The 20,477-nt window shown below is 37.6% G+C and overlaps 1 protein-coding gene across 5 annotated transcripts in view; it reads left to right on the top strand.

The window, feature by feature from the left end:
• Positions 1 to 20,477, top strand: part of LOC109105337 (calcium-transporting ATPase type 2C member 1) — a 39,782-nt gene that overhangs the window by 5,904 nt on the left and 13,401 nt on the right. For 3 of the 5 annotated variants that reach the window (XM_042773003.1, XM_042773002.1, XM_042773005.1), the window contains exons 2-12: positions 8,036 to 8,140; positions 10,448 to 10,564; positions 14,801 to 14,890; positions 14,986 to 15,021; positions 15,236 to 15,297; positions 17,550 to 17,658; positions 18,115 to 18,270; positions 18,928 to 18,996; positions 19,099 to 19,174; positions 19,293 to 19,359; positions 19,476 to 19,600. In XM_042773003.1, the coding sequence (XP_042628937.1) occupies positions 8,036 to 8,140; positions 10,448 to 10,564; positions 14,801 to 14,890; positions 14,986 to 15,021; positions 15,236 to 15,297; positions 17,550 to 17,658; positions 18,115 to 18,270; positions 18,928 to 18,996; positions 19,099 to 19,174; positions 19,293 to 19,359; positions 19,476 to 19,600 (1,012 nt within the window). Of the gene's footprint in view, positions 1 to 1,750; positions 1,774 to 4,705; positions 5,149 to 8,035; positions 8,141 to 10,447; positions 10,565 to 14,800; positions 14,891 to 14,985; positions 15,022 to 15,235; positions 15,298 to 17,549; positions 17,659 to 18,114; positions 18,271 to 18,927; positions 18,997 to 19,098; positions 19,175 to 19,292; positions 19,360 to 19,475; positions 19,601 to 20,477 lie in introns of those variants that run through there. The other 2 variants (XM_042773004.1, XM_042773006.1) reach the window with 2 other exon arrangements.

The raw sequence follows: 20,477 nt of genomic DNA, 5'->3' as shown, positions 1-20,477 counted from the left end.
TAAGTGGTTCGCTTGAAGTTGTCTCACAAGTTATGTCTGTTTGCACAGTTTTAGACACGAACCAGTTGTATTTATAACCAGATGGTTTACTGTGACAAATCATATTAACGGTTGTGTTGAAGTGTTTATCACATTGTTTTGCTTTACATCAGGTTTGTAATTTTGTGAATCATCTTAGAGCAGGTTGGGTTGGTTTTGAAGTCTTTATAAAGACAGTGAATAGGAAAAGTACTTCCTTAACTGAGGGTTCTAAAATGCAGTCACTGTTGCAGTCTACAGTTCAAAGAAATACCCAATAGTTCTGTGCAATGCTGATCATTACAGTACGAGATTTTTGCGCATGATTGAGGAGGTGAGGGAGAGTTTTGTGGTTGTCTGACTGTTCACCTCTTGGATGATGAGTAGGGTATATTTGTTCTTTCCATGTGTGTGTGTAAAAGGTTTTGTGCGTGAAGAAAACCGCTTCATTCCGCTGGATTTCCCTCTTTCTTGTTGCCCTGTCCTCTGTTTCTCTCCGTTTTCACAGTACTTGTGGACTGACACCTCTCTGCTATCTAACAGTTCCAGAGAGCCTTCGCCTGCAGACACTGCAGGACAGCCAGAAGGAAGATTATAAACCACTCTCTGTCCCAGCAACCCCTGCTCCATCTGTATATATGCATTTAACTTTGCAGGTCATTTAACTTCCTGTGAAGCTCCCATTAGTTTTGGGTCACAGATTGAGAAGTAGCTGGAGGTGTGTGGTCACTGATACAGAGTGTTTCCCTGATGTTTGTTTCACACCCTAACCCAGTCTTCCTTAGAAATGCAGAATTTTAAGGAAATCTGTCAGTGCATTCACAATCAAAGCAATAGTGAAATTAAGGAGCATGGTGACTGATAGCATGTGTTTCAGTTTAAGGTTGTGATGCAATCATGAAAGTTTTAGTGTGGTATTTTCACAAGTGGAATCAATTTTTTGATTTCCCACCACTGAGCAGCCAGTGCTTGGATGTTGGTCCCTTGTTTACCTTGGTTTTGGAGAAAAAAGATTATCTTTCTCTGTGGGAAGCTCTGGTCTCGTTTCAACAACACTCTTCTCAGAACAGATTTTCAGAGTCGACAATACCGCTTTTTGTTTTTGTTGAACTGTATGATCTCTGAGCCTGGATGTATTCCATTGTAAATGATAATCTTTCATTTGTTCTGAATTCAACTCTCACTTTGTAAACAATAAAGGGATAGTTCACCCAAACTTACCCTCATGTTGTTCCAAACCCGTAAGACCTCCGTTCATCTTCGGAACATTTTTGATGGAATCTGAGAGCTCTCTGACCCTCCCATAGACAGCAAGGGTCCTTACACGATCAAGGTACACAAACGTAGCAAGGAGATCGGTAAAATAATCCATGTGACATCAGGGGTTCAACCGTAACATTAAGAAGATACAAGAATACTTTTTGTGTGCAAGAAAAAAAAAAGACTTTATTCAACAATTTGTCTCCTCCGCGTATGCTGTTCTATGTCAGCTGCGCCACGTGGATACGTTTTCTATGTTGTTTGTGGGGGTTTTTTTCGCACAAAAAGTATTCTCGTAGCTTTGTAAAATTACGGTTGAACCTTGATGTCACATGGATTATTTTACCAATCTCCTTGCTACATTTCTGGACCTTGATCGTGTAAGGACCCTTGCTGGATATGAGAGGGTCAGAGAGCGCTCAGAATGCATCAAAAATATCTTAATTTGTGTTCCGAAGATGAACGGAGGTCTTACGGGTTTGGAACGACATGAGGGTAAGTAATTAATGACAGAATTTAAATTTTTGGGTGAACTAACCCTTTAAACTAACGTATTATTCCTTTTAATATGGTCACTAACACCCCAAACAGACCCCTTTCTCTGGATATATTTGTTTTATTCTCATTTGTTAGCAATATCAACATTGTGCATACTTATTAGAAGGGCTGGGTCAATACATTTTTCCCCTCAAAATATTGCATCAGTGCTTAAACCGATAACTCACGCAAAAATGAAAATTGTCATTTCATTCCAAACCCGTATGATTTTTTTTTCTTTTTTAAAGCAATTGTGCAAAAAAATTGTTGAATCAGTGGTTTGAGTTGATTCATTCAGATTGTTCAAAAGAACAAACCATTTGAGTAAAGAAGATTTTCAGGAATGATTTAAACTTCTTGAACTTGTTTTATTCTGTTGAAACCCTTGAAAAGGTTTTTTTTTTTTTAATGAAGTTTTTCAAAATGTATGATTAGAATTTTAATAATTTAAGTTTGGTTTTCACCATGAAAATAGGCAAAAAAGATGTCATGGTGTTAAAATAAAATAAAGAAACAAACAATCTGCATTTGGGCTTTCATACTCATGAGTTGAGACAAAAAGAATAGTGCAGAACATGTCTATGGCACAGTCTTAAGCCATCCAAAATGTTGGTTAATTTGTTTAAAATGTCTTATTTACTGAAAGCATTGCAAATATTGTGAATAGTCAGTGTAATACCAGTGTAACAGTCTGTTCAGCTTTGTACTTGGCAAGAGAAAAACAAATTCTTTGCACTATGTCCCTCTCTCTCTGTACAACACTTTATTCACAAACTGAATTACTCTGATTATTGAAATATACTGAGCAACACTGCAAACTGCCCTTCAACACAGAGCAGGGGATAAAGGTGGAGGCATTTTGACTTTTGACTTTCAAAAGTTTAAAAATTTCCATAGACAAAGATGAAATCCAGGTGTGACCAGTCAAAGAATTTTTTGTGCGTATTTGTGTTCTGGTTTGTTTAGGAGCATTGCGTAATGCTCAACTTATCAGATGGAGAATGGAGAGTGAGGTTTGTTAAGGGCATGGCAGGGGCTGAGGATGCTTTTATCTGTGTTTTTAGTGAACTGCATTTTTTCTCCTCCTTTTTGTGTGCTTAGTATTTCTTAACAAATTTTTTTTTAATACCACATACGTAAGCTCCTATTCTATAACTGTTTAAAAGGTAAAGAGAGGTTGATGGGTCAGAGTGTGGTTTCAACTCCATGGAGGCTCTGCTAGAGTGAACATGACCTTGTGCCTCTCAGTGGACTGCAGACGATCAGTCTCGATCATCTAATGGAGAGCGCTGAGAGAACAGTTTGTTCTGTGTCTGTATGGCCTTTAACCTGCGCTTGGCCCAATTCTGTCAGCAGGAGAATCCAGCAGAGCTTGTAATTGAGACCCAGATAGGGGGCCTGGGAGACATGAAAACAATTAAAGCTTGATTTATTTATTTATTTTTGATTTATTTCGCTGGCTGAGTGAGATGATAAATGGCTTATCTTGCGTTTGATATCACACTTCTTTCTTAGTAACCAATTTAGAGTTTTACTATTAAAAACATGATGTAATTGTAGAGGAAAAACTGTCAATCAAATAGCACATCTTAGTGATAATAGATTCATGTCATATTCCTGTTAATGGTTGAGGACAATTAGAGATTGAACTATTATTAGATCTCTGAAAATGCTAAACGTTCTTTCAACACTGCTATTTTCTTCTTTCTTTTTGCGGAGCACAAAATGATTTTTTCAGAGGAATGTCAGAGATTTCCATAAAAGAAAGTGGATGCGCAAAATACTAAAAAGTTAGTCCATACTACTTGTGAAAGTGTATTTTTGATAATCTGAAACCATACAATTGCTTTGTGTGAGGAACTAAGTTTAAGGCATTCATTTAATGTTCTGTCTGCTATAGCTCTGAAGTCTAATTTGCATTTGTTTTCAAACTCGCCTACATCCTAATATGTCACAAAACATGCAAGAACCAATGGTGTTTGCTGTCATTGACCTCAAACCTCGAGAGTGGATTAAATTGATCGAAAGTGACAGTAAAGACTGATATTTCAAAGATATATATAAGAGATTTTGAATAAATGCGTTTCTTTTGAACTTTTTAATTGTCAATGAAAATTTATTTTTAATATTGATAATACTAAGAAATGTTTCTTTAGCACCAAATGAGCATATTTATTGTTTTCTGAAGGATCATGTGACACTAGCCCCTTTCAAGCAGGGCTTTGATCCCATAAAATTGAAATAAAATTACCAGGGTGCCTTCTGTGTGAATGCAAACATGTCCCTTGATCGATTCTGTGATGGGGACCTAGTAACATTATCGGGACCAGCCCCTAAATGCACCCTGTGTGAACAAAAAGCAGGGTCTTTTACCAGGTGTTTTAAGTGCAGATCAGTGTTCACAATGAAAAAATGTCTGCTAACTGGAATAAAGCAGAGACCAGGGAGCTCCTCACTTTCTGCACTGAAGCTGAGATCGTTTCCCAGCTTTAATGGAATGCTCCGTATTACATTCAACATCACGTCCCGATGTCACATGTCTTTACAGGATGTGTGTGAACATACACACAGATTCCAGAAAATCACTGGCAGTGTGAATGAACCAAAATTTAATGATCCCGTGACAAATCTTGGGACACATTATCAGTGAATTTTTCAGAATGTCTGTTTGAAAAGGGCTACTGAAGACTGGATTAATGATGCTGAAAATTCAGCTTTGCCATCACAGGAATTAATTATATTTTTAAAAATATATAACGTAGAAAGCAGATATATAATGCAGCAATAATATTTCACAATGTTACAGTCTTTACTGTATTTGTGATCAAATAATTACAGCCTTGGTGAACATAAGAGACTGTCAGAAACATCTTACCAACTTGAAACTTTTGAACGGTAGTGTACAGCAGTTGTGATACAGTTTTTGTGATTATTTTTTAGCTAGTGACAGCAGACTGTGGTCTTGTTTCTGAGTAGGGACGCATTTTATACAGCATTTGTACAATACAAAACGAACCGTGGAACGATACCAGTTTTGCAAATTGACCCGGATAGCTCAGATAGCACTCATTCATTAGTATAAAGAGTCTGTTCAGAGAGAGGTGAGAATGTGGGATTGGCTCATCCAGGTTTAAGCTGTTGCCACTCTTAATTATGGGAATCCGCTAAGGCTCAGACATGTAAGATCTTCTGTAAGATACTTTCTTTTATCTTTACGCTGGAGTGATAGTGCAGGAAGAATACGGTGTAACACTTCAAGATGCTAGGCTGATGTATGGGGTGCTGTAAGATTCATGCTGGATCTGATGCTTAACATGAAACAGACTACAAAAGGTAGCCCCAATTTTCTATTTCTCTGTAGCTTTCTTCTCTGTCTTTTTCTCTCTGTCGTCTTTTGAGAAGGGCATCACTCTGAATGATACCCACCAATGACATCCATCCTGAGGGTAACTCTCTTAAAAGCTCATTCTCAGAGATGCTCTGAGCCTATTGTCTGTCTGGTATGTTATGTGGCCGTGTCCTGAAATCTAGTCACAGCAGGATTTTGTTTATATTTGCATGTTATGCCTAAAAATTTAAACAACCATCTGGAATGTTTTGTTCTTTCCATTGTAACCTATTTTGTTTAAAGCATAGCATTCTAGTATAAAGTCTCTGAGCATTTAACCTTGGGTAATTCTGAATGACAGGGTTACCGCATATCATGTGTCGACTAGCCAAAGATATTGTCAAAAGCATTAAATATTGGCAATATTAAGAGGATAACCAATTAATGTAGGCCTGTTACATTCTTAATATTATTAGGCCTGTTATTATTATTATTAGGTAACTTTTATTATTAAATTACAATTAATTTGCCCTGCGCATCACCGCATAACTGATGGGCTGTGAGGATAATAAAAGATTAGGCTATTATCTTACTCCTCATTGAAAATGTTTTTAAAAGGATTTTTAAAACAGGTCTATTAATTTATACAATGAATTATAGGCCTGTAATTAAAATTATTAGCACTGCAGTCATCTATGAAAATTTAAGAGCAGCTTTATTTCAAGCACCGACTTTCAAAAACAATGTTTAACGCATTTATCTTTTTTTTTTTCACTATGTACGGGCCACAAGAGAAATAAATAAATAGAAATTAAGGAATAATTCAAGACAGTTATATGCTGTTATCAGCATATGTTGAAGTAGATTCATCTCTTTGTCTTCTCTGAAATAGGCAATGGGCTCTGATTAATTAGCTAGCCCAGTGTATTGTGATTTGGCTAAACCGTATCTAGTGTGGGTCTAAACGTCCCGCCCCTCCCCTCAGCAGCATGTGCTCCGGTTGTATTGTAAACTACGGTGCGCTTTTAGATGCGCTGTAATTTGTAACTGCATGCGCGGCCATGATTAACGCTTCTCATAGCTATGTGAAAATAAGTGTATAATTGGAACAGTTCAGTGTTGGATCTGAGCTGAATGACAGAGAGAGAAAGAGAGATGCAGAGCAGGGGGATGCGAGGAACAGGATTGAGAACCGCTGCTTTAGAACATTGATTTTGAAACTTGTGAATCCATTAGAATCGTTAGAAGACAGAATCACGATTTACATATGAATAGATTTTTACGTTCACCTCTAGTTTTCTATTCCTCTTCTCTATACTAACGCAGCATGGCCTCGCCCCCTTTGCTACCTTTTCCCGAGGGCGTGGATTATCTGGGTTGTTACGTCACGAACCCGGGAAGTAACTTGTTGTAGTCCTTACCAGCCATTTTTGTAGACATTAAACTTCCAGAATTTTAAAAGATATCTCTGTTTGCATTGAGCTTTCAGCTCCGTAACTTTGCAGATATTATGTTCAAACAGCAATATTACACACTAACTAGCGATAAAAAATAGAAATCTCAATCAACCACTCCTTTAATATCAGCCTTCATGGATTAAAACAGAAATATTTCCAATATTTTTTTGGTTAAAAATGATCAGAAATCAGTATTTGAGTGAGTACATAACCAGCCAGTGTTCAAAACTACCGCCTTACTTTAGCCTATTTCACAACGGTTAGCTTACAATAATGTTTTCTTATTTGAGTGGTACTGGTAGGTTTTCGTGGAAAATTTGAACATGCTGCTCCGTCATTACGTCACATCTGTAAACATAAAGACGTTGTCCTGGCTACTAGGCTGTCATATATGGATCTAGTCTTTTCATCAGTTTGTTTGATGTTTGAATCAGGTCTTCTCTGTTGAAATAGAATTGGCTAGATGGCACTGTTTTTGTTCAGACCAATGTGAAAATTGACCCATGTTTTTACCCTGCAAACACACCAAAATGTATTTTTTGTGTATCGATATTTTCTTACACCCCTAGTCAGCAAGATGCTTACATGTTTTTTTAAAGATGTGTCTTATGCTCACCATGGAATATATTTGAATGTTTAAAAGTATTCATAAAAAATCGTATTGACCCCGCAGATTTGAACTGTACATTGAATTGTTCAGTGAGTAACCACCCAGAACACCTTAGCAACCACCTGCGACAAGAAGTTTTGCATAGACAAGTATCTCACAATTTCTTAGGAAATGGCCTATGTGTTTTTCATCTCTATGTATGCTTGTTTTTTATGTAAGTTTGATTGGCAGATGGTGTTCAAAAAAATCATAGAAAGGTTTATTACTGTCTGACCAGATCAATATCCAGCAAAGCAAATGGGATAGGATATTGCATGGATGTTCATCTTGTGCTCTTTGTGAGACTTAACCTGATGCTCATGACCATCTAGAGCTTAAATAATGGCATTCTGTTCCCTAATGCTTTCCAATCCATCTGCTGGGCTCCATTATGATGGTCGTACGATCTTCCTCCAGTCAGAATGAGGCACAGCTGTGGGTTGAGCCAATGCACATTTTTCGTAGCTGAAAGTCTATGCAAATTGAGAAGGTGTCACATGATTTTACAGGAGCTACTTTGCCTAGATGTGTGTTGTTTCCTTGTACAACATTGAATGGGTCAAAGTTTCTTCTGGGCCTGTAATCCTTTTGTACATTGCACTTAATTTTTTTTATGAGGGGGGATTAGTAATCTTTGATTTGGATTACTTCCAAAGATGGAACCTTTTTAAATTGCATGGGTTATTAAATTTAGCTAAGATGCTAACATCATCCTTGTCCTCTGTTGATGTTTTGTTTTTTAATCTGTTTAAAATAAGTTTATTTTTGAACTTTTATTTTTTTCAGATTGCCGAGTGTCAACCCCACTGTGAAAATGAGACCATGGTTCCAGTACTGACTTCGAAAAAAGCCAGTGAACTACCTGTGAACGAGGTTGCCTGTGCACTGCAGGTATATTCATGTCACACATTATTTCGTAGCATTCCTTAAAAAGAAACTAACTGTGTTAATTGAAAAAAAGTTAAATATTTAATTGATTGGCAACCTTACTAGCTGCCCAAGGTATTAACAAAAACTCTCTGCAATAATGCTTTTTATATAATATTGTTTAATTATATAATTATTAGAGCAAATGTCATTTTGCTGCAGCTCTGTTTAAATCTTTATTTTTACTTGAAATATTTAAGGTTGTTGATTCATTTTCAGTAATTGCACTGTTATAGAGTACGAAAAAGGTTTGCATATCTCTTCCAGGCCACATTCTTTTGAGCTGTTTTTGGTAGTTTTGACTGTTTCTGTGCAACTTAATCAGTTGCATGAGGGAGTAGTTCCATACACAAGCATTTTAGAGATTACAACTTTAAAGATAAACATGTACATGTGGTAATCATTGTGGAAACTGAAGAAATGACTCAAATTAACATTTTTGGCCTTGTCTTTTCATATGTAAATAAAACTTTTTTTTTTTTTTTCTTTTTTTTAAGTATGTGCTTCAAAGTATGTGTGGAAGCATATGCTCCATCCTTGATCACAGTTGTAACCAGTAGAACATGAAGAAAAACAAAGGTTCCGTTAGCCTTTTTTTTTTATGAACAGACATTTGCCATTATGAACCAGAATGTCACAGGTTCGAGTCTCGGTGCTGGCAGGAGTTGTAGGTGGGTGGGGAGTGAATGAACAGCACTGTCTTCCACCCTCAATACCCGTGGCTGAAGTGCCCTTGAGCAAGGCACTGTACCCCCGGTTGCTCCCTGGGCACTGGATATAGCTGCCCACTGCTTCGGGTGTGTGTTCACGGTGTGTTCACCTCTCACTGCTGTGTGTGTGCACTTGGATGGGTTAAATGCAGAGCAACAATTCCGAGTATGGCTAAACGTTATGACTTTCACTTTCTTATTTTTCATAATGATTTATATGAGCCATGTAAAAGGCTTCACATGAAACCAAGACAGTCTTAACTTATATTTATAGTTTAAGTTGTACAACTTGTACAAATTTGTACAACAAGGAAATCTTTCTAGACCCTTCAAATTCAAAAGTAAACTTTGCTCATAGATTTCACAAGTGGCATAAGAGATGGTCTGTCATTATTGCAAAATAACTCAGGACAGAAAGATCAGGATCCCACTGTGAAGTAGTCATTGTAGTAATATTCTAATACTATTAAATATTTGACCACATAATGCCACAGTTGACCAATCAAAATCAGGTGTTCCATAATGCAACTTCTAGAAACTTCTAGGAAGGACTTCTAGGAACATTATCGAGTGATGATTTTTAATCCTTTGTTGTTCTTGGATCAGCAGTCCCATTAAGTGTTATTGGCACCTGATTTTAGTGCCAGGGCAAAGCATAGGACTTTGATTGTTTGATAGTATTATGTTTCAGGAACAAGGATGTTGATCCTGGATCACGTTCTACTTGTTTAAAGCACACTGTCTCTCTAACCACAGCCTATAGAAACAATAGCATGGCAAGTCCAGTTGAATTTCCTCATGCAGTCAAACAGCCACCAAATGCACAGATCGCATGCTTTGACACTGAGGAATTGAAAGCCCATCCCTGCAGATATCACACAGTGTCCCTTAATGAATCACGCCAGGAAGATTAGAGAGTGCTGGGATTCTCTTGCAGTCTCAGCGTGGATGATATAGTTTGTAGTGCCATGTCCATCACTGTACTGACATGACCACCTGCTCCCAGAAGACCTTTATTCATGCACTGTCATCAACATTCAGCCACAGTCTCCGGGAAGCACTTTTACCATGAATAATACACCATGGGTAGTACTATTTTAATAGAAAATAAAACAAAAACAATGTGTCTTTTATTTGTGTTTGCCTTGTTTTTGAGTGTAAACTGAACATGGAAAGCAAAGGAGACCTTGCGGCTTCCCAGTTTGTTGTAAAGTGATATAAGGTGGTCAGATTTGGTTGTACTCGGCACCATTTTTACCCCCAATCCTAATATTGCTCAGACAGACAGCAGGTCTGTAAGTACAGTGATCTGTAAGTACAGATTTTATGCTCTCTCCTGTTCATAATACAGTGCTCTGGTCTTAAGGTCTTTCTTCATGCAGGGAGTTATCTAACAGTAGACACACCAAAGCTCAAGTTCCAGGGCACTGGCTTTATTAGTTGTTTCCATGGCTCCAGCATTCTTTTTTTGCTAGTGGTTAATGTCAGTTGTCCTGGTTACGCATCTGATTAGTGTTATTTTGGTAAAGCTGTTTTTTTCTGACTTAATTCTCTCCCTTAGGCTGACCTGCAGTTCGGTCTCACCCGGGAGGAGGTTACACGACGTCGCACCTACCATGGATGGAACGAGTTTGACATTAGCGAAGAGGAACCCCTCTGGAAAAAATATATCTCTCAGGTTGGTTGGCAAAAAAAATCTTGATTCTTAACTTGCTAATGTGATTCCAGAATTTCTGGCAATAACAATTCCAGTAAAACTTTTTTGTTACCACAGCAAAAAAAAAAACTAATACAGTGGACAAATATTATCTAATTAAATTATCAACTTTACACAGCAGTGAGACACACAGCAACATTTGGGTAACGAGTCGGACTCTCTAACCCAGGGGTCGGCAACCTACGACACGTGTGCCAACAGTGGCACGCAGAGGGATAATTGCTGGCACGTGAGCAATAGGGAAAACTGCATACTGACGTACATTTTGAGGTAATAACTTCTCATAATCACACAGCCTGTTAGGAGCTATAAATACTCTTAAAAGTGTGAGAATTGACTTGCGCTAGTCTCCGGATGCACATACTAGGCGCTTTAAGATCAAAGCCTCATCGGTCTAACAGCCCTCGTCAATGTCAAAATGACTGAGATGGCCAATCAAATCAAAGTAGGCGGGGTTTACTGTTGACAGAAGCAGCCAGAGCCGAAGCGTCAGTTTAACATTAAAGAGAGCGAGCTAAGATGAAGCTGCAAATCATTTAATATTAGTCAACTTTTAACGATACATTTTACCATAGAAATGTTAAATGACCAACAGCTATATCCAGTGATGTAAACTACTCGATTTTTTTTTCTTAAATATGGCCATTTTGAGAGAGAGAGATGTGCAAATTGTCTGCGTCTATGGGCCTCTCTACAAATAATGAAGCTGAGTTTAGTTGCTTAAAAAAACATTGATTTTACTCCCTCACTGCTGAGAAATATAATGTAGCGATTTAGTATCTATTAATAAAAGTCACGCGGCAGCGCTGACAAGTTTATGAGCCTCTGAATGTTACTTTTTGCACAGCGCGATGTCAGATCTGTGTGCTAGTAGTGTGTGTGTGTGCATCAATTAAAGCAGCGCATTAATATAGAACGTGATTAAACTGGTGGCACAGTGGTTAACCAGAAAAATTTGAAGTGGCACGTCATCCCGAAAAGGTTGCCGACCTCTGCTCTAACCATTAGGCCACGACTGCTCTAAATAAATAAATCATTAGAGTCCATACAATAAAAATAACTGAAATTTTGAATGAATTGCTCAGAAAAGTCATTTGTTTGTGAATTGAGCTACACCGTTTGTGTTGTATGTTTTTGATTCATGGAAAATAACATTTGCTTGTGAATCAGACTTCACTAGTCATGCTCTGTTTTTGCGTGCAACCTCTGAGGAAACTTTAATACAAAGAAACATTTTCTTGGCATTATTTGAGGCCTCTTCTTATTCAGTTCAGACTACAAACTCATGTAAATTATGACCTCTTTTGTTGTATGGTTGTAGATTCGGAATCAATATCAAGATTTCTCGAATGAAGGACGTGATTATTAAAAAAAGAAAAAAAAATATTTCTAGCCAGCCCTACTGGTCTTTTCAGTTTTTTACAAATGTTATTGATCTACACTCTGTGCAAACAAAGTCATTGTGAATTTTTGCACTTGGTTTGAAAGGGGTCCATAAGCAGAAGGTTGGAATGTTTCTATTTAAAGTCTCATGGCAAAAAATAACACTTTGTGAATATGCCTTGAAGCTGTAAAACGACCCAGTTTATCCAGTTCTGTCTTCCAATGTAGAGATGACAAGTCGGTGTCCTCTGTGAAAAATTTCATTCCACTCTGGTTAGGAGGTTTGTGCTGATTGGCTAAATATAGCATTAAAACTGGGAGGAATTGTATTTTTTTCCTCCACATTCACCTGGGCCCTCTTCAGAAGGTGTCACCTTCATCCTTTGTGGGTTCCCCTGCAGAATGTGATACATCCCCATTTCTCTAAAACTGCAAAGCATGTGTAAAAAATTTCTAGCTGTAATAATGAGGGTAAATATGTAGTACAAACATGTCATGTCACAGCTCTCAGTGCGACTGGGTGGTTAATGCTGATAATTAGTCTGTGTGAGGATGGATTGGCCTTTTCCTTTCATTACTGCTAATCTCTTTTCTCTGCAATTATAAAGGCTTCTTCACGTCTTATTTAACACCTGTGATTAAACTAATTTTCTAATGCAGCTGCAGCTCAGTTCCCAGTTTCACCTTTGTCTTTCCTCTGCTCCTCAGAGTAGAAAAGACTTGTTTTCTGGGCAAGTAAAAAGTGTCCAAGTCTGTGAACAAGTTTGTCTGAGGTTTCACTGCCTTTCAGAGAGTCGCTTTGAAAGCAACAAGCTGGTGTGTCTTTTATCTGTCACTTCATATTCGCTTTTTGCTTCGGGATGTGCCGACCTCCCTCTGTGTCTCTCTTTACGTTTTTGTTTTCACCCCCCCACATCTGTCTCGCTTTCTGGCACCCTCTCCATTTACTGCCCCATTCTTCACAGACCAGAGCATGTCAGACATTTTTTTTTTTTTGTCAGGCACGACCACCAGTGCTGCTTTTAAATAATCTCCCTTTTTCTTTTTCCTGCAGATTTATTCAAATTCTCAAAGGTATATTTATCACAGTACCACCAGCCCTAAGCACAAAGCCAAGTTGTAAATCCGGATGTTTCACAGATGTGAGAGAACGTCAAAGCACTTTTAGCAGACAGCCTTCCTATGCTGTGTGTTACCTGCCTGTTACTGTTTGGCCATGGTTTGGTTTTCAAAAGGTTGCCATATTGCTTACTCAAAAGAAATGATGTGCTCCTCTTTTGTGGTGCTGTTAATTGCCAGTTATGCAAATGCAGCAATCCACGAGTGTCAGATCCTGCCGTAGATTAAAGCTCTGCATTCTCTGTATGTGGCCAATCAAAGAAAGTAACCCACACTCCCATCTTTTTAATCTTCGCTTTCTAGCGCTTTACCAGTGTGTCATTAGCAATTTCTGATGCCATTGGTTATCAGGTGACCTTGGGAACTTAATAAGCAAAAATAACACCTGTGATTACATTTCCTGTCTAAACAGTGTCACTCCACTGCAAGCATTTCATTTAGTGTTAAACTGAACATTTCAAGTTTTTTGAGTCTACCTCAGTAGACTATGAAACTGGTGTTTGTAGATTGGAAAATTTAGAGACCCTGTCAGTCTTTTTTTTTTTTTTTTTGCATGATACATGCTTCTCACAGGGCTGGGTGAAGTAGCTAAAAATAATAATAATATATTTAATAATTTAATACTAATAATGTTTTATAATAATATTTTTATTCATTAATAATGATATTTTTCTGCCTTATGAACTTCAGATATTCAAAACTTGTTATGTATTTGCCCAATAAATGGTTTAGAATTCTAACATCATCAAGGTTACCCACTGTTTTATATGTATTTATTTATATAATATACATTACTTATATACATGTATTACTACTGTATATACATAGCGAATTCCAAAAGTTTGAGACCACTATTGCAAATCTGGGATTCAAAATCTAATAAGAGATTTAATATATAATTGTATATAAGGAAGTCGTGGCCTAGTGGTTAGAGAGTTTGACTCCTAACCCTAAGGTTGTGTGTTCGAGTCTTGGGCCGGCAATACCACAACTGAGGTGCCCTTGAGCGAGGCACCGAACCCCCAACTGCTCCCCGGGAGCCGCAGCATAAATGGTTGCCCACTGCTTCGGGTGTGTGTTCACGGTGTTTGTGTGTTCACTGCTGTGTGTGTGCACTTTGGATGGGTTAAATGCAGAGCACCAATTCTGAGTATGCGTCACCCTACTTGGCTGTACGTCACGTCATATATATATATATATGTGTGTGTGTGTATATGTGTGAGTATATATATGTATAATTTACCTTTTTTTTTGTGACAGCACAAACAAATTGTTAAATCAGCGTTTGAACCGATTCACTGAAATGGACAGTTCCGGTGATTAGCTGCAGCAAATAGAAATGGCCATTTTTGATACTAAACTGAACTATATTTGTCTCACTAGCAAAAATCAGCTGGCCATGCTATGTATCAGTTCTTCAGTATTAACTTCGTAGCCCAACAGCATAGAAGACCAATACTGTAAATCGGTTTGGGCATTGGTTTTTTGCCATCTGACGTGTGTGCCTGTGGTATCTGAAAAAGCAGAATAAATGACACAAAGGTCAATAATTGTTGCTGTCATGTATAGCTAACATAAATTTTTCAACATCAAGCCCTGAGACCTTCACCTTGAGATGTGGTATACGATGAATTCTGAGAAGCATTGCACCCCCATGCAGTCTCTGAATTCTCCTCTCTCTCTTTTGGTCTCCAGTTTAAAAACCCACTCATCCTGTTGCTGCTGGCATCTGCTGTCATCAGTGTGTTGATGCGTCAGTTTGACGATGCCGTCAGTATCACAGTGGTAAGTGGTTCCTGCTCATTCCCAGTGTTAGTCATTTGATTTCCTTGAAGTACTGGATCGGTCCATTAACACTCATGTATCATTCTTTTTTGCAGGCTATTATTATTGTTGTTACAGTTGCCTTTGTACAGGTAAATCCAACATGCATTGATGACATTACCTCATGTGACATTATTTGATGTGATGTGACATTACCCATGTGAACCTATAGACCTTACAATGGATGCAAATACTTTTGGACTTTAAGGTTTTTGGAAAAACTTGAAGTCTCATAGATTAATGAGGTGTAGTGTGAATGTAAGTGCTCTGGACATTTTCTGTCAGCTCTGTTCTGCTTCATTTCAGGAATACCGCTCAGAAAAATCCCTGGAGGAGCTGGGGAAACTTGTGCCTCCAGAATGCCATTGGTGAGCATTATTTACAAAACTCAAAGTTGTGGAAGCTTTAATAGATTTCTGTGTCAAAACAAATGGCTATTACAATTGGATCTGGCTTAACAAATTAATTACACAAACTCAGTCCTGATTTTTTGGAAAATATATATACTACTGTTCAAAATTTGTAGTAGCCCCTCACTGCAGAACACAAGATCCAGGGGACGTGGTTGGATCCACATCTGCGGGTGGAGGTTGATAGGTTTAGGAGTGGAGATGGGTGGGTTTAGGGATTAGGGGGTGGAGACGGGTAGGTGTAGGTATATGTCAGGTGGGAGGATTTGGATCTGCATCCAACCACGCTCCCTGGACTTGTGTTCTGCAGTGAGGACCATCTCAAAATAGGCGGTCAGAAAGATTTTTTTAAGTAAGTTTGTTTTTGAAGTAAGTCTCTTATGCTCATCAAAGTTGTATTTATTTGCTGAAAAAAAATCTATTTAAAAACGTTTTCTATTGTAATATTTTTTCTTTTTTATTATGAAATTTATGTAAAAATTTATGGAATTGATTCCTGTGATGGCAAAGCTGAATTTTTTAGCAGCCATTACTCCAAATGTTTTTGGTGAAAACCGTGATACCATTATTTCAGGATCCTTTCATGAATAGAAAGATTAGAAGAACAGCAATTATTTAAATGAAAATCTTATCTTAAAATATAAATCCCCTATTGTCACATTTAATTTAATTCCTCCTTGCTGAACAAAACTATTAATTTCCTTAAAAAAAATCTTACAGATCCCAAATTTATCAACAGTAGTGTATGTTCCATTGAAATTATTTATGGAATAAAAAGTCATTTACTTTTGATGCTGTTTAATGCGTATGTTTTTACTAACAGATTAAGATCCCACCATATGTGGCTCATGCCAGGGTCACCGTGTGTAAAACATATTTATTATTGAACTGTGATATTTATAATCTTCTGAGAAAACTGTTTTATTCTACTGAAATCATTGATGTTTATTAAAAATGAATCTTAAAATATTTTATATAGGTTTTTTAGTAAAGATGCACCGATACTGAATTTCTTTGCCAATACCAATGGCTGATTATTCAGAATGATATCTGCCAATACCGATGCCACTGCTGATAGTTTGATTTTCTTAAGGAATAAAATCTCTGAACTGAGGTGTTACAGCGATCTGTCACGTCACATTTAAAAGCGTCAAAATGGCATTTATTGTTGGAATTTGTGATAGAATGTACAGGATTTGAAAGCTGAGACTTTGTTTCTTATCTGAAGTAAGAAAGTACAAAGCTCTTTGCGATTGTTGGATGGGATGTGCGCTACAAATTATGTTTGGTGCAAGAAAAACTGTGGATCTGGCAACTCTGGCTTGAACTACGGGTGATTCATAGGGTCATATAGAGCCTGCTTTAATGTCGCTATTTTTAACTGTTAATGCGTTGTTGTCAAGCTAAATTCAACAGAGATTTTCTTCACACACATTATGAGTTTCCACCACCTTTTTACTGACAGATTTCACTGATATAAGCGCCCCTGATCATTGTCTATTTTTGAACACCTCGCTGATGGCGGATAGTTAAATAAATTGCTTTTGTCCTCCGATATGGATTAATGGCCGATACATCGGTGGATCTCTAGTTTTTTTTATCTATTTGATCTATTACTATATATTAACCTGGAACTTGCCTTAAAAAGATGAGGAAGCCTTTGTTTCTTTCTTTCTTTCTTTCTTTCTTTTCTTTCTTTTCTTTCTTTGCTTTCTCTTTTCTTTTTTTTCTTTTCTTTCTTTCTTTCTTTCTTTCTTTCTTTCTTAACTGCATTAATGATAAATGGTGTCAGAGCTGTGGGTGTGAGTTCTTGCTGTCTTAAGTGTATTTTCCAGAGCTTTACACCCACTAAATGCATAAAAGGCAGCCTTTCAGACAACATATGGAGAGAGTGAGAATGGGAGGCTTAATTTCCACTTCAAACACACAAAGTCTCACATTTGCACTTCAAAACGGGATGTGCCACAGCCTTGAGCCCTGTTCCCAAACACCTGTAGAACATCCTCAGCGCCCACCACCATGTGTTATGCTGCTTTTTTCTGTCAATCTTTCTAATCTGGCACAAGTTTCCCTCAACAAGCATTTTTTTATTGTCAGGATAGTTGGAAGTACATTAATAATTCTGTTTGGCCTCTGTGTAGCCCACAGGGCACCAGTCTCGCCCTCTTCATTTCTCTTGCCAACTCATCTTGTATCTCCCTGTACTCCAGTGTTCGAGAAGGACGTCTGGAGCACCTTCTGGCACGAGAGCTTGTGCCTGGAGACACCGTCTGTCTGTCAGTCGGAGAGAGAGTTCCAGCCGACCTGCGCCTGTTCGAGGTGTGATAAGATATGGACACATAGTAACATCTCTAATTCTTGTTTCTCCTTCTCTTCCATGCACATACTGACTGCGTTTACATGCACAACAATATTATGTCATTTGGTCATATTCTGGTTATGTAAGCATCATATAAAACCATTAACCTTATTAATGCCATAAGCACATTATGCCAATACTCCAGTTTCTAGAAACACTTGACAGTAATTTTAGGTAATTAAAGGTAGTTTCGGGTGATGTTAGATAAAGGCTTATTCAAAATTGGCCTTAACTGGAAAATGATTCACATGTATACTGTTACACTGTTGCAGTCAAAAACATTCTAGAACAATATGTGCTTTAAGATTTACCAGATTGCACATTTAAATGTCAGTTAATGTAGAAATGCTTGTGCTGGAAATAGCAGCAATGTTCTAATGGCCTGTTAGTGAAGCTGTCCCTTCACTCCCCTGCAGGCGGTGGATCTGTCAGTCGACGAGTCCAGTTTGACAGGAGAGACCACCCCCTGCACCAAGACCTCTGCCCCTCAGCCGGCTGCCACCAATGGCAATATCACGTCCCGCAGTAATGTTGCCTTCATGGGTACGCTGGTGCGCTGTGGGAAGGCCAAGGTACAGTTACATCTGATACTTCACTAGACCTGCACCCCACAGAATTCCTCAGAGAACACATAATTCAAACTGCCTTCATTCATAAAAGTTTGCATATCCCCCACTGCTTGCTTGTTTGTTTTTCTTTTTCTTTAGTATAACTGAATTTTGAAGGGGTTTTAGATAAATGTTTAAATAAGATTTAAATTTCACCGGTGCACTGTGGTAAAGCCAAGGTACTATTACATGTTTGTAATTGCTATTTGATGAATCAGACCAGAAGGTACCAGCAAAAATAACACCATAACCCATTGCAAAATGTACAAAAGGCCCCCTTTTAACATGTTTGTGCATAATTATTAGTGAGTTTTGATTTGTGTGAAATGCGCTGAAGTTTAATGTTAAGTCACACAGTTTGTTTACCTGATTGTTCATTGTTGATGTCCAAGTACTGAGATATTTAATGAATCATTTGTTGTTTAGCGAGAATTCATTTATTTTATTCAATTTAAATAGTATTTATTGATTGATTTAATTTATTTATTCTTCAGATTTTCCCACATAATTAGAAAATGGAAAAAAAAGTGATTCAAAATTCTGATTCAAACATTTCTATTTTTTTCTTTGGATAATAAATTATTTACACACCTTTGTAATAATTTTGCTTTTAAATTGTAGGGCATTGTCATAGGTACTGGAGAAAATTCTGAATTTGGCGAAGTTTTTAAGATGATGCAAGCAGAGGAGGTAATCAAGCATAACCCAGAGAGATTGACGTAATGTATTTAAAAAAAAAAAACATCTTTGCTTCACATTTAATTTTTTTCTTTCTTTTTGTTATTTAAACAGGCTCCTAAAACCCCATTACAGAAAAGCATGGATTTGCTGGGAAAACAGCTCTCCCTCTATTCCTTTGGGATAATCGGTAGACACCTCGTTAAGATTGTCCAATTAACATTCATTGCACTTTCATGAGTTAGTGATGCATACCATCTCATTAAATATGCAATCCCGTGATGGCACTAATATATTTCCATTTTCAGGGGTGATCATGATGGTCGGATGGCTTCAGGGGAAGTACATTCTAGACATGTTCACCATAGGCGTCAGGTATGTCGTTAATTAGTGAGTCCAGCACAGAGACAGATGTTCCCGAGAGGCATGTGACGTGACATGTAGTGCAGGGTTTAGCCTTTTAAATGTTGTGTTATTGCTCTTTTCTTCAGCCTGGCTGTGGCAGCTATCCCAGAAGGCCTCCCCATTGTAGTGACGGTAACTTTGGCACTGGGAGTGATGAGGATGGTGAAGAAAAGGGCGATCGTTAAGAAACTGCCTATAGTGGAGACGCTGAGTATGTTCTACATTTGTTTCATGACCAAGACTTTGCATTGGACATCACGTGGTGACCCAGTGTAGTACCAAAATTGTTTGGCTTGCAAAAAGTAAACAAAAGTGTCTTTTAAATCAAACGTTGGAATGTATTTATATTACATTGTACTGCATAGGTTTGCATTAGTCTGTCATGATTTAATGGTTTCAAAGTACATTGTAGTGGCCAAAAACAATGTTTATTCATCCAAGTTTGAGAGCATGACACATAACCTGCCTGTGTTGCTATCTGGCTAATTTGGCTGCACCGAATTTTGAGCAAAATGCCAAGTGACTTTCCTTTGATTAACCTATTTATTTTTCTGTGCTAGTTACAGAATTGTTCTGGGTCTTAAAAAGTCTTAATTGACCCTTCCACAAATGAACACCCCAGTATTTTTTTATTTTCCAGTAAAAAATCTAAGCCTCCTTAAATTAAGATACATTTACTTGAGATGGAAATTAAACACATGAAGTCTTGTTTTCCGAGAAATTGAACAAAATTAAGTGAGTTTATGCTTAAAGTTGCCGCATTATGATTTAAAAAAAAATACCTTACATGCAGTGTGTAACACAGCTCTAAGTGAATGAAATCATCCTGCTAAGTTTTAAATATGAAAGGGCAATGTGTATGAAGTTATTGTCTCTCAAAAGAAAGAGTCTAATCTGAATCATTGAAACGAGTCATTTTTAAAACGAATCTGAAGCCGTTTCATGTTGACGTCAACATGAAACTTTAGCATATTGCCCGCCCACTTGTTGGTCTTTTCCCATTGCTCTGAATGAAAATGCTAATTCATTCTTTGCCACTAGGTGCAGCTTTTGGATCGGTAAAAATAGCGATTTCCCTGGTAACGCTG

This window comes from Cyprinus carpio, chromosome A16 (genome assembly GCF_018340385.1).
Source record: "Cyprinus carpio isolate SPL01 chromosome A16, ASM1834038v1, whole genome shotgun sequence".
NCBI lineage: Eukaryota > Metazoa > Chordata > Actinopteri > Cypriniformes > Cyprinidae > Cyprinus > Cyprinus carpio.
This window is presented reverse-complemented; position numbering and strand designations above follow the sequence as displayed.